Source organism: Pezoporus flaviventris, unplaced genomic scaffold, assembly GCF_033815535.1.
Source record: "Pezoporus flaviventris isolate CSIRO_AGI_PZ_B2104156 unplaced genomic scaffold, CSIRO_AGI_Pfla_v1 ptg000096l, whole genome shotgun sequence".
Taxonomy (NCBI): domain Eukaryota; kingdom Metazoa; phylum Chordata; class Aves; order Psittaciformes; family Psittacidae; genus Pezoporus; species Pezoporus flaviventris.
This window is the reverse complement of record NW_026892644.1, coordinates 1119121-1130993: the sequence shown is the minus strand read 5'-3', so window position 1 is coordinate 1130993 and position 11873 is coordinate 1119121. Positions and strand designations below refer to the sequence as shown.

General features: G+C 54.3%; 1 protein-coding gene and 1 long non-coding RNA gene across 3 annotated transcripts; one reads left to right on the top strand and one right to left on the bottom strand.

The window, feature by feature from the left end:
- Positions 1 to 4579: 4579 nt before the first annotated feature.
- Positions 4580 to 6540, top strand: LOC133281182 (uncharacterized). The gene is made up of 2 exons (XR_009747414.1): positions 4580 to 4951; positions 5433 to 6540. It is a non-coding gene; the product is annotated as an uncharacterized LOC133281182 (long non-coding RNA).
- Positions 6541 to 7238: 698 nt separating this feature from the next.
- CDKN1B (cyclin dependent kinase inhibitor 1B) lies at positions 7239 to 10440 on the bottom strand. 2 transcript variants are annotated; one of them, XM_061476444.1, is made up of 3 exons: positions 9321 to 10440; positions 8772 to 8902; positions 7239 to 7439 (listed from the first exon to the last, which is right to left on the bottom strand). In XM_061476444.1, the coding sequence occupies exons 1-2, from the start codon at positions 9979 to 9981 to the stop codon at positions 8781 to 8783; spliced, it is 783 nt and encodes a 260-aa protein (XP_061332428.1). In that variant the 5' UTR covers positions 9982 to 10440; the 3' UTR covers positions 7239 to 7439; positions 8772 to 8780. The 2 variants fall into 2 exon arrangements, with proteins under 2 accessions (XP_061332428.1, XP_061332429.1); XM_061476445.1 differs by having other exon boundaries at positions 9507 to 10435.
- Between the last annotated feature and the right edge of the window lie 1433 nt (positions 10441 to 11873).

Here is an 11873-nt window from a genome sequence, read left to right as displayed (position 1 = left end):
TTTTTGTGGGAGTAGCGTCTGAAGCACAAGAAATGGGGCGTCTGCCCACAACTGGAATCCTCGCTTGAAGTCTCAGATGTGAGGCCAAGGATAAAATTGGAACGAAACTTATGTTCCTGCCTGCTGGCTCCTCCAAACAGCTGCAGGCACAGTAGGACGGCCAGGTATAAAAGCCTGAACTGGCACAGCCTCTTTGTGGAGAGGGAATGCTAAACCACAAGGTGTGTTGCTCTGTGCTTCCACCCAGAGCTGGCTGGCAGATGCCAAGATGCCGAGAGGCAGCAGGACACCCCCCTGACAGGACAGCCTGCCCGCTCGGGACAGCCTGGCTTAGCAGGGCCATGGACTGCATAACTGTGATACACTATGGGTGTCACCGGTCACAACAACACACCACATCATGTGCTACCTGCAGCTGCAACACTCCCTTTTCCAAAACCGAGAGCCAGAGAACTCCCCCACAGCACCTCAACAGCAAACACACCATTTGTGCCCTTTGCATGTGGAGAATCATGTATTAGTGAGGTTTATTAAGATGGGAAGTATGCACGCAGCCAGGCCCAGCTGGGGAATGAGGGGCTTCCAGAGGGGTTGCTCCAAACCCCTCTCCAGTGACGGCAGAGTGCAGTAACGTACAGGGTTACCATGCTCTGCTGGTGCACAGCTGTACCTCAGGTATGGGGGAAGCCAAGATATGGGCAAACCAGCTGCGTGTGTTTAACTCGAGTGTATCTCAACCGAAGACAGGCATACATGAACACGTGTTAGCTCTTTGCGATAGTAGGCAAGTTCCGTTAGATCACATCTTGACTGTGATGAGGCCTAGAGAAGCTGAAGGTGTCCTGCAAAAAGAAAGCCATTTTAGGAAGCATGCCAGCTGTGGGACAACACCTGTATTTTGCCCTGGTCCTCTGCACCCATCCATTACTTCAAGCCTACTGCTTCTTTGCAGGGAGCTGCAGGCTTTAAACCCTGAGGCCAGGGCACACGTCACCTGCTGCAACGGCAGTCTGGGAATGGAAACCAACCCAATAATGCAGAGTCACACAGGTCCTTGTCCATCACAGCAGACCTGGGAGCACGTCAGTTTCTGACCTCAGAATCATAGAATCACAAGATGATTTGTGTTGGAAGGGACCTTAAGACTCATTCAGTTCCAACCGCCTGCCACAGGCAGAGACACCTCCCACTAGACCAGGTTGCTCAAAGCCCCGTCCAACTTGGCCTTGAACACTGCCAGGGATGGGGCAGCCACAGCTTGTCTGGGCAACCTGTACCAGGGCCTCTTCAGCCTCATGGGGAAGAATTTGTTCTTAATGCCTAATCTAAAACTCCCCTCTTTCAGTTTAAAACCATTTTTACCTTCGTCCTGTCCCTACATACCTTTGTAAATGGTCGCTCTCCAGGTTTCTTGTAGGCCTCTGTAGGCACTGGAAGGCTGCTGTAAAGTCTCCCTGGAGCCTTCTCTTCTGCAGGCTGCACAACCCCAACTCTCTCAGCCTGCCTCTGAATCAGAAGTGCTTCAACCCTCTGGACATCCTCATGGCCTCCTCTGGACTCGCTCCAACAGGTCTTCATCCCTCTCTTGTTGGGTCCCCAGAACTGCACACAATACTCTAAGTGGGGTCTCACAAAAGCGGAGCAGAGGGGGAGAATCTCCTCCCTTGACCTGCTGCTGGTCACGCTCCTTTTGATGCAGCCCAGGATACAGTTGGCTTTCTGAGCTGCGAGCACACACTGAAGCCAGCTCATGTTCAGTTTCTCATTGACGCGCACCCCCAAGTCTTTCTCCACAGGGCTGCTCTCAATCCATCCTCACCCAGCCTGTAATTCTGCTTGGACACAATTTTCTGTCCTTCTTGCTTTTGCCTCCCCAGGATACCCAGGCCCTTCGCCACACCTGGGCTGCTGCTGCTGTGCAGGGAACAGGTAGTGGGAAGAGGAGTGGGGACTTCAGCTCTCCTCTGTCAGGGTTCATCTAGCACCATGAGTAACCTCCGTTCAGGGGATTTTTGTAGCTGCTGTCGGTTTGGGCTTGTTTTCTTCTGGCAGAAGCAGGTTAAGAGTGGATCGCCTGATGCTGGTTTGTTTTTAGGTAGCTGCTCTTTCAATGTTATCATTATAGATGAACATATTATATCATCGTTACTAATTTTTGTATTATAGGAAGATACATTTATTTGCCCTTTAAGTAAAGTGTATTGGGATTTTTTTCTGTTAAAAAAAAATAAAGACAAAAAGCAAACACAGCAGAAAACCACATTCCCCTCTATTTTGTGCCTCATTTTTGAGTCTTGCAATGAGTGATGTGGGCAAGATGGAAAGCAGGTAGGGAGAGCACAAGCACACAAGCTCCCTGGATAGCGGAGGTGGCTGAGCCCAGATGAAACATGGCAAACCACAAGCACAAGGATACTACCCGCCCAGTGTGAAAAACTCCCTTTTTTCAGCTCAGTAAGTAAACGAAAGATGGGAGGTGGGAGAAGGAAAAGAAAATCAATACTGAAAAAGAACAGAAAATGTTGAAGGTTCTTCCACTAAAATCAAGGTAGGAAAGATCTAACTGGGGAGAGAGCAAAACAATTCATGTAATATTTTTTTTTTTTCTGCAATGACACATTTTGTTCAAGCCGTTTACATTGTAAACATTTTCTTTGTAACTTTAGTAAGTTTTTTTTCTTTGTAACCTTAATAGAAGTTACAAAGAAGACAGTAGGAATCGCTTTCAAAATAAATTAAAAAACAAAAAAACTTAAAATGAAAAGTTGAAAGCACCAAAATGCCACCAGGAGATGTTGAAACAAAACATGTTGACATTTCTAAAGTGGAATGTTTTCTTCTGCAAAGGAAACTCAGTGTTTCTTCAGGGCTGTTTTTTTTCCAGCTGAAGCTACTTGGGTGTGCGGCAGGGTATGGATGTCGGAAAACTTCGTTTTCCAGTTAATTTCCCTACTTAAGGAAGCCCGGGCCAGCTTCGTATCTGACGCGCAGCGGCAGCGGGTGTCAGCGCTGACTCCCGAGGACACGCACAGACACACACACACATCGTTAGCGCTTCCCCTTGCAGTCAAACGCCTCGAAAGAAACTCGGTCAGACCCACTTCCAAAGCATAGCAGCTAAGGAACGGGCCGTATCCTTCCCCTGGCGCGGAAACACGCACCGCTGCACCAGGGAAAGCAAATCCTCTCCCTCCACTGTGGGCACGTACAGCCCGGCTTGCGACCTCCATGTCCCTGTCCCCCCTTCCTTCCCTGTGGGGCTGCCCCCATCCTTCCCCGCGGGCCTGCAGCAGCGGCAGGCCGTGGCCCCGCTCCGTCGAGGGGAAGAAAGCTCCCGCCGCGGAACGGAGATAGAAGAAACACACATGGAACTTGAGCCGCGGCGAGGCTCAAGCGTCCAGGCGTGCGCACATCTTGCGCGTACGCGTGACCGGCGGCGGGAAGGATGCGGAGGGAGGGAGAAAGGAGAGAGCAGGAGGGAAGCGAGGAGGAGGCTGCCCGCGCCTATTGCATCAGTCGGGGCGGCCCCATCTTCAGCGCCGGGGCGGGGCGGGGCCGGGACAACACCCCACACGGGCCGTTCACTGCGCAGAGTTCGACCGTTTCTCCATTCTCTTCGCCGCCCCCCACCCTCCCGTGTTTTCTTTTCCCGTCCCGGCTAGGCGTGGGGAACGGCGAAGGGAAGCGGCGGGGCAAGGTTGCCTTCAGGCCGGCCGAAGAGGAAGAGCTACGAGAAGGGGAGGAGGAGGAAGGGCGGAGGAGTAGAATTCAAACGCCGCGTCCCGCCGCGCAGGCGGGAGGCCCGGCCCGGCCCCGCGCCACCTTAAATCCTCCTTCCCCCCTCCTCCCCCCCATCACCCCGTCACCCCCAGTGCGGGCCGCTTCCTCTGGGGGTACGCGACGACGAGCCCCGGTCTCCCCGCACCCCTCAGCCGCCCCGGGGCGGGTCTGAGTGTATTGTTCCTCTCCCCGCGAGAGGCTGTGGCGGGAGTGTGCAGAGCTCTTCCCCCCCTTCCCGGCTGCGCGCGTCCCCTCGGCCACCGCCAGCGGGAGGAGGCGCGGGGCGGGCGGTGCCGCTCCCCCGGGGTGGTGCGATCGTGGCGGGTGCGGCCTCAGGTGAAGGAAGGAGCGAAAATAACAACAGAAATGACGAATAAAGCCAACAACGCGGGTGTTGCTGCAGCCGCTACGGCTGGGAGGGGGAGGGGGGGTCTCGGAGAGCAGACCCAAACCCCGCATGGTGGCGCAGCGGCTGGACCCCGGCCGCCGCCCTCACACACACCTCCCTCCCCCGGCCCAGTGTAGGGGTACCGGCGCCGGCACCGGCCGTATCCCGTTCAGTCCCCGCGCCCCACCCGCCCGCCGGCGTCGGGAGGGGAGGGAGGTTTCGCTTGCGCCGGCCGCTGGGATAGGCCGGCTCTGGGAGGCGCTGCTGTTTATTTTCCATCATGATCACTTTGTTCGTGTTGGGAGGGGGGGCGGGGGGGACGACAAACCCACACTTTTTTATTATTTTTAATTTTCAAGGCGGCTTTCCACGTTCACCGGCCCCAGTTTCAGAGGCGCATACACACACACACGCCCCTGTATTTCCCCCAGCCATGGGGAGGCCTGGAGTCAAACCGGGAGCGGGAGGAGGGCGCGCACGGTGCTCAGCGATCCTTCGCAGCCGAAGGAGGAGAAGTCCACCGCAAACGCTGCCCGTTCCCGTTCCCACTTCCCGGGTGCCATCTGCCCGAGCCGGGGCTGGGGCCGAGGCTGAAGAGGGGCTGGTGAGCGAGGGGTAGTCGCTGCCCCTCTCCGTCCCTCCCCAGCGCAAGGCCGGCACAACCCCGTGTTTTCGGGGCGGTTTCAGAGCGAGAACGAGCGAACCCGGACGCTGCCGGGATAAACAACAGGATCGCGTTGCATCGGGAAGGGCGGGGGGAAACGAGACCAGGGCGAGCGCTGGGTGAGACGCACAGGGTCGTGTCCGCCCCCCTTTCTCCCCGTTTTACGTGTTTATTTATGTATCTCCACACCACGGGGATCACTTCCCCCGGTGCCATCCCTTCTCTCTGGCCGTGACCGCCTCCCCCGGCGCTGCTCAGTGGGGCGGGGAGGGGGGGGTAACACGTCGATGGTGCTGGACCCCGGTGGCGGCGCCGGTCGGAGCAGCCGGGCTCGAGGGAGGAGGAGGGGAGTAACGGGAGGGGGGGGGTGGGGAGAGGGTGAGGGGAGGCGGCTGCCTTGCCGGTGCCTGCACCAGCATCTGCCGGGACAAGGGTGTGCGAGGCGCCATCTTTGTTAGCAATAAACGGAGGAGAGGCACAGCGTTTGCGTGCGAAACGGCGGCGGAGAGCCGGGTGTGTGTGTGTTATCGGGAGATCCCCCGGGAAAACAGGATCCCCCGGGAAAACAGGAAACGGAGATACGGTGTCTCTCCCGTCCAGATCTGGCAGCGGTCCGGCCTGGGAAGGTGCGAATTTGCGGTCGAATTTTAAGCCTTAGCAGTCGGAACGAGAGAATGCAAGAGATACCTCGAGCTACGTGTTTGTCAAAAAGAATTACAAGGAAATGCCACCCTTCTGCATATTGCTTCCAGTTATCAGAGGAGAATCGCAGAACTATTCAAATAGGAAAAGACTTTTAAGATCACCGAGTCCAACCATAAACCCAGCACTGCCAAGTCCACCACTAAACCATGTTCCTAAGCGCCACATCCACACATCTTTCAAATGCCTCCATGGATGGTGGCTCCACCGCTTCCCTGGACAGCCTGTTCCAGTGCTTGACGACCCTTTCGGTGAAGAAACGATAGCGTGGCACTAACGGTGAAGAGAGCGAGCTGCGTTCCTTACTTCCACCTGCGCTGCAGACACGAAAGAGATAGATACGCAGAGAAAACTTGCTGTTATTTCTTGACGGAACCTTATTTCTTCCTGTGCCAGGCCGAGGGAGGTTGAAACACACACTAACGAAGACCATATTTCTTATATATGGCAGTTTTCTTTATTGATTGCTTGATGTGAAACAGTATCAATCTGGATTTTTTTTCCCACACATTACAAAAAAAAAAGAAAAAAAAAGAAAAAAAAAAGAAAAAAAAAGGAATTAAATTGGCTCAGTCTGCAATCCTTTAAGCACAGCCATAGTCTGTATCAGAAAAAGGATCCCCCCCAAAAAAATAAACAAAAAAAAAAACCACCTGAAAGTCTACCAAATAGAGCATTTACAAATGCACAAAAACATGCCACTTTGGCTTTATGGGGAAAAATATTGTCTTCTAGATTAAAAAAAAAAATCTTTTAACATAAATAAGTTAGTATAATTTCTCAGTGTCTTTACAGAGTTATGTACACAGGTACACTTCAAACTTTTTTTGTTTTATTTTTACATACAGGTACACAGGCAATGTAGAAATACTGTTTAAAGATGTAGTATCCCTTTTCCCTCACACACAAACACTTTGGGAAGTGGGTCAGATCAGAAAACAACAATATCCAGGATTCAGAGGTAAAGCCCTCCAGATAAGGGTTTTTAAAAACAAAACAAAACAAACTTAAAACCAACCAAATAAAAAAAAAAAGGCACAAAACCCATACACATCAAAACAACCCAAAAACATCCATTCTCCCCCCCCCCCCAAAAAAAAAAAAAAAACAACCAAAAACAACCCAGGAAATCAGGCAATGTAACAAGGGGATGATGTTGCACAACTTTTACAGGCATTCAAATTTGCTGCATGGATTTGGGCGGGGGGAAAAAACGTTTGCTACTACATAACGGAATCATCACAGCTCCCACCTCTTAAGTTTAACGGAGTAGAAAGGTATTTCACAAGAGGCCTGTAATAATAGGCTCTGAGCAGGGTTACCACGATGGTCCATTAAAAAAAAAGGGGGGGGGGGAGGACAAAAATAGGGCAGACCCACTTAAAGGGACAATACATCTTTAAGTAAGTATAAAAAAAAAAAACAAAAAAAAACAAAAACCCAAAACCTACACTGCTTCTCTTCATACATTTCTCGGCTTGCTAGATTGTGAAAGCAAGTTCAGATCGGTCACCCTCTTCCACTCCCTCCCCCCTCCCAACAAGGTTTATGTGCTACATAAGGTAACAACTATATACACAGGTAGTACAATGAAGCAAATAAGGAAACACCTAATTGCACAATGCTACATCCAATGCTTTTAGAGGCAGGTCTTTTAAGAGTGCCTAAAATTTTAGTGTTATTGTTTGCTTTTTTTTGTTGCTGTTGTTGTTGGTTTTGTTTTGTTGCTGTTCTTGGCTGGTTGGTTTTTTGTATTTTTGTTACTTTTTTTTTTCTTTTCAGTGCTTGTACAGGACCTCCATCCCACTGAGATCGGCGATATGTATTTTCATTTCCAACTACGCCTTTACATCTCCCTCGCTTCATCGCCGTACCCGACGAACGAGGACACGCACATCCTCCGCTCTGCAACGGGACAGAGAAGGGAAGAAGAGAAGATGACGGGGAGGGAGAGAAGAAAGCGGTTAGAAAACACCGAAAAGAAACGCGATCCAGGGCGCAACCGGTTCAAACCGACACGGCATCCCCGGGGCGGGCTAGCCCTGCCCCGCCGCCCGCCCCCCGCCCCGTTCCCGGGGCCCCGGTCCAGCCGCCCCTGGATCCTTCGGCATGATCCCCCTCTCCAGCCAGGGGCTCGTGTCCGTCATCGTCGTGTCCCGGGTACCCCCCCTCCCGGCCCCGAACAAGCGGTCGGTAGTAGCGGCATTGGCACGGCCGCGCACAGGGCAGCGCTCCGGGCACGGCTCGCCCCAGCAGGACTAATTGGTTGCAACTTCTGCTTTTATAGCTTAATAATCTCTTTCTGCAAAATCGCAACCCGTTGTTTGTAAACCTCCCTCCTAACTTCGGCTCCCAAACCCGCCGGCGCAATTTACCAACTAACTCCCTCCTTCCCCTCCCTCCACCCGCCCCTGCCCTCGCCTTAAAACAAAACAACAACAAGGGAGGAAGACAAAAAAAAAAAAAAAAAAAAAGAAAAAGGGGGAAAAGAAAAAAAAAACAGAAACCAGCTCCCGTTAACCCACTCTCTTCCCTCTGCCAGCGACAAAAAAACAACCCAAAACAACGGGGGGGGAGGGGGGAAGAGTAAAAAAAGGGGAGGAAAAAACCCCAACATCTTGCCTAGCTTGAGTTTTTAACAAAAGTGCCCGGATTCCCTCTCATACGCAACTTCTTGACCGATTTCTCCCCTTAGACCCAACTTCTTGACCCTTTTCTCCAGGGGTGGGAGGTCACCGCGACGTCCGACGGCAACGCGGACATTGTAGGTGAAATAGCATAGGGGGGTGGTGCGGGGGGCTGGTAACGGGACATGGACACGACACGGGAAGCCCCCCGAAATCCCTTGTCATCTGACATTATACACCAGCCGAGTTTGAAACTCCGTCCCTCGGGAAAGGGCGGTCCCCGTCCCGGAGGAAGGAGGGAAAGAGAAAGGCAGCGCTGGTCTATCCCAGCCCCAGCCCGGGCTAAATCGAATAGTCCGGCGCTGCGCTTCGCCCCTTGTTTTTTGTTCTCTTAAAGCCCTGCGCGTTCCACCCCTCCTCCAAACACCCTCGTCCCCAAGCGCTTGGGGAAAGCCATCCTCCCTCGGAGGGACGACCCCGCAGCCAGCCCAAAGGGGCCCGAAGCCCCCCCCCCCTCCTTTGCAGAGGGGGAGGACACCCGCTCGGTCACTCTTTCTTCCCCTTATTTGCATCATTTGCATCCTAAGGCAAGCGCCTACAGGGCACCCACCTAAACGGTTTACGTTTGATGTCTTCTCGGGGTTGATTTCTTGGGTGTTTGCTCCACTGAATTGGCACTGGGGGAGGCTTTTGAAACCCCTTCTTCTGTTGTGTTGGCTCTTTTATTTTGAGGAGAGGAATCTAAGAGTGGAAAATTAGAAACAAAGGGGGGGGGGGGGAGCGATATTAAGATATTTTCCTTCCAGATGTTTGCTCGGCGCTGGAGAAGGGGGGGGAGATAGGTGGGGCCAAAGGGTAATATCCCCCCACCCCCATGTCAGCTATCGGCTACGTGAACGGGAACAGGGGGAGGGGAGATGAGCTCCTCTCTAGGTAAGGGACCAAGTTCCCTATTTTTGGCTAAAATCCCTGGCTGTCTTTCACTTCACCCGAGCGCTCCGAACCTCCTTCTGTCTGGGCAGGAGGCCGGGTCCTCCCCGAGGGACAGACGGGGAACGAGGGGGTCTCCGTCTAAAGGCTTTTCCTGCCGAATCATGTACCGGCTCCCACTTAACGCGGACACCCCCCGCTCCCCCAACCCCGGGACTGCGAGCAGCACCTGGGCTTTCACAGGCGAGAGGAGGCGGGGGGCATGGGGGCTCACGAAATCGGTGCCCAGCGGGACACAGCCCACGGCGGTCCAGGCCACGCGTGGCACGGGCGAGGGGGCCGGGAGCCCCGGCGCTGACAGCAGCCGGGCAGGCGGAGAAAAGCGGTGCCGCTCTCGCAGGGAGGGGTACGTTACCATCGGTGGCAGGTCTTTTCCTCTGCCCAGTGCACTGCTCTGCAAAGTCCGTCTGATTTTCAGAAACATCAGTCTTTTGACCTACACAGTGAGTGTCCTCTGAGATTCCCTGAGAACCGACAAAAACCACGGTCTGGCAATTCCCGTTTACATCCAAGCTCTGGCGGCCGGCGGACTTGCAGACAGCTTTCAGTAGCCTGGGGGGTCTGAAGTAGAAGTCGGGCGAGCTCCCCTTCTCCACAGCTTGCCACTCGTACCTGCCTTCCAACGGCTTGTGATTCTGGAAATCGAAATTCCACTTCCTCTGGCATGCCTCCTCCATCTCCTGGCGGTGCTTCTTCAAGTCCCTGTTTAACTCTTCGTGATTCACCGGCCCGAAGAGGTTCCTGCAAGCTGACGGCTTCGGGTACTCCGACTGCCTGGCTTCCATGCGCTCCAGCGTAGGGCTTCCATTAGAAATACGGACGTTTGACATCTCCCCCCACCCTCTTTCTTCTGGCGGCGGTTGTTTTGCTCGCTGCTCTCCCCCCTTTCCAGCCGCCACCGCCTCCTTCTCCTCCTCTCTGCCTTTTATTCCCGGGCGCTGCTCTTCGACTCTCCTCCGCGTCTCCTCTCCTCGCTGCCCCGCTCACCGGCCCCGCCTCGGCCCCGCTCGCCCTCGGCCCGCGGAGAAGGGGCGAGGAGGAGCCCTTGCATAAGCGCCGGCCCAGAGGGGAGCCCCGAGAGCCGCCGCCGGAGCCGCCGGCGGGGAGCCCCGGGCGGGTGGAGAAGCGGAGCGGTGCGCGGTCCTCCGCGGCTCCGGCTCTGCGCTGCCCCGCCGGTGGTTGGTGGCGATGTCTCCGCCGCTCGCACAGCCGCCGCCTCGTAGTAAAAGCGAGACGGAAAAAAACAAGAGGAGACGAGCCCTTTTCTCGGTTGCCCAATATGGCGATTGAAGGGAGGCTGACGAAGAAGAAAATGATTGACAGGACGAGTCTATTTAAACAGCCCGGCCGAGCCATTGGTTACAGCGGCGGGCACCGCCCCGTCAGCCCGGCCCTACCTCGCCACCGCTGCTGGCTCTAAAGGTGGGCTGGGCTGAGGCTCGACTGTGCTGGACTGCGCTTAGCTGAGCTTGGCCGAGCCGTGATGGGGACGGGGAGCAGGAGCGATAGAGGCGAGAGGGCGGGAGGGCTCACCGCCTCCTTATCTCTGCCAATCCCGCGATCGGTGGGATTTGTGGCCCCCAGAAAACCGCACCACACACCGTGCCTTGCCCGACAGGCTTGTCTAATGGTGGCGGCTGCGTACGTTTTGACTCGTTCCTGAGACCCGCTCTGATTGTCCCAGGTTGAGCTCTTGGGATGCAACCCCCTCCTCTTCCCCTTTCCGAGATCCGGACTTGGAGGCAAGCTCGGGGCTAACAGGAGCCTGTCCTCCTCCTCCCGGGATATACAGGGGAGAGTATCACCCTGACTCCACAGCCCCCCGACCCCACGGGCTGATACTGGCTCCCAGGATGGGAGGAATCACCTTTTGCTGCCTTCTCAGCAGAGAAATGACGAGGTGAAGAAATGGCTCTAAACAAGCCTCTGCAGGGATTTCAGATCTCGGCAAGCAGGGAAAGAAAACAAAAGCATTCGGTTTTGTCCTGTTTGTGTGCTTGGAGGATTAGATGAGCTAAGAGTCACAGCCAGGGATTTTCTAAGCAACTTCCTCGGATAGCCACAGCAGGTATGGTGGAGATAAGAGCAACACAAGAGTCCTCCTCACTACCCTCCATATCTCCAGCCCCTTCCACAGTCAGATTCCCCCCCTCCAGGCAGGGCAGCCCCCTCAATACCTTACAGGTCACTGCGGGTCCTCTCAAGTGCTGAAGATTTTGGTTTTTCCAGGGGCCCAGATCCAGGGCTTGAATCTTGGGAGAGTTGGAGGCTTTTCACACCAATCTATCTGGCCAGGTGTCCTCTGCAAGCAGAGCATCCCGCTCCAAATTTTGCTTCTGGGGGCACTGTACCAGTGATAGGCTATCTATCTTAACAAGACAGGGGTCAACACAACTGTGTTTAACTGGCTGAGAGAAGTTGACTCTCACCAGTTGACAACTGGCCTTGAAGACATGGAACTTTTATTTACCTTGAGCTTTACAAGCACAGACTCACTACGGTTTGGGGTCTACAGCTTTGGTGGGCCACTGAAACCTTTGCTCTTGTAAACTGATGACACTAGACTGCACACACTGATGTGGGGACTAAACCATTACACAGTGCTCAAGCCCAGGCCACAGCAGCCTGCTTGTCTTCAACAGCCCCAAGGTAGTAGCCCCTGGCCCCTGCTAACACTGCTGACCCGAATAATCTCAGCATTGCCAGACCCAAGCTCAAAACC

What these genes read in the sequence shown, in the direction of transcription:
- CDKN1B (XM_061476444.1), bottom strand. Translation starts at nt 9,981, where the DNA reads ATGTCAAACGTCCGTATTTCTAATGGAAGCCCTACGCTGGAGCGCATG. An exon ending in TCTCGCCTGTGAAAGCCCAG is followed by an intron (nt 8,903 to 9,320) that starts GTGCTGCTCGCA and finishes TTCCACTCTTAG; the next exon opens with ATTCCTCTCCTCAAAATAAA.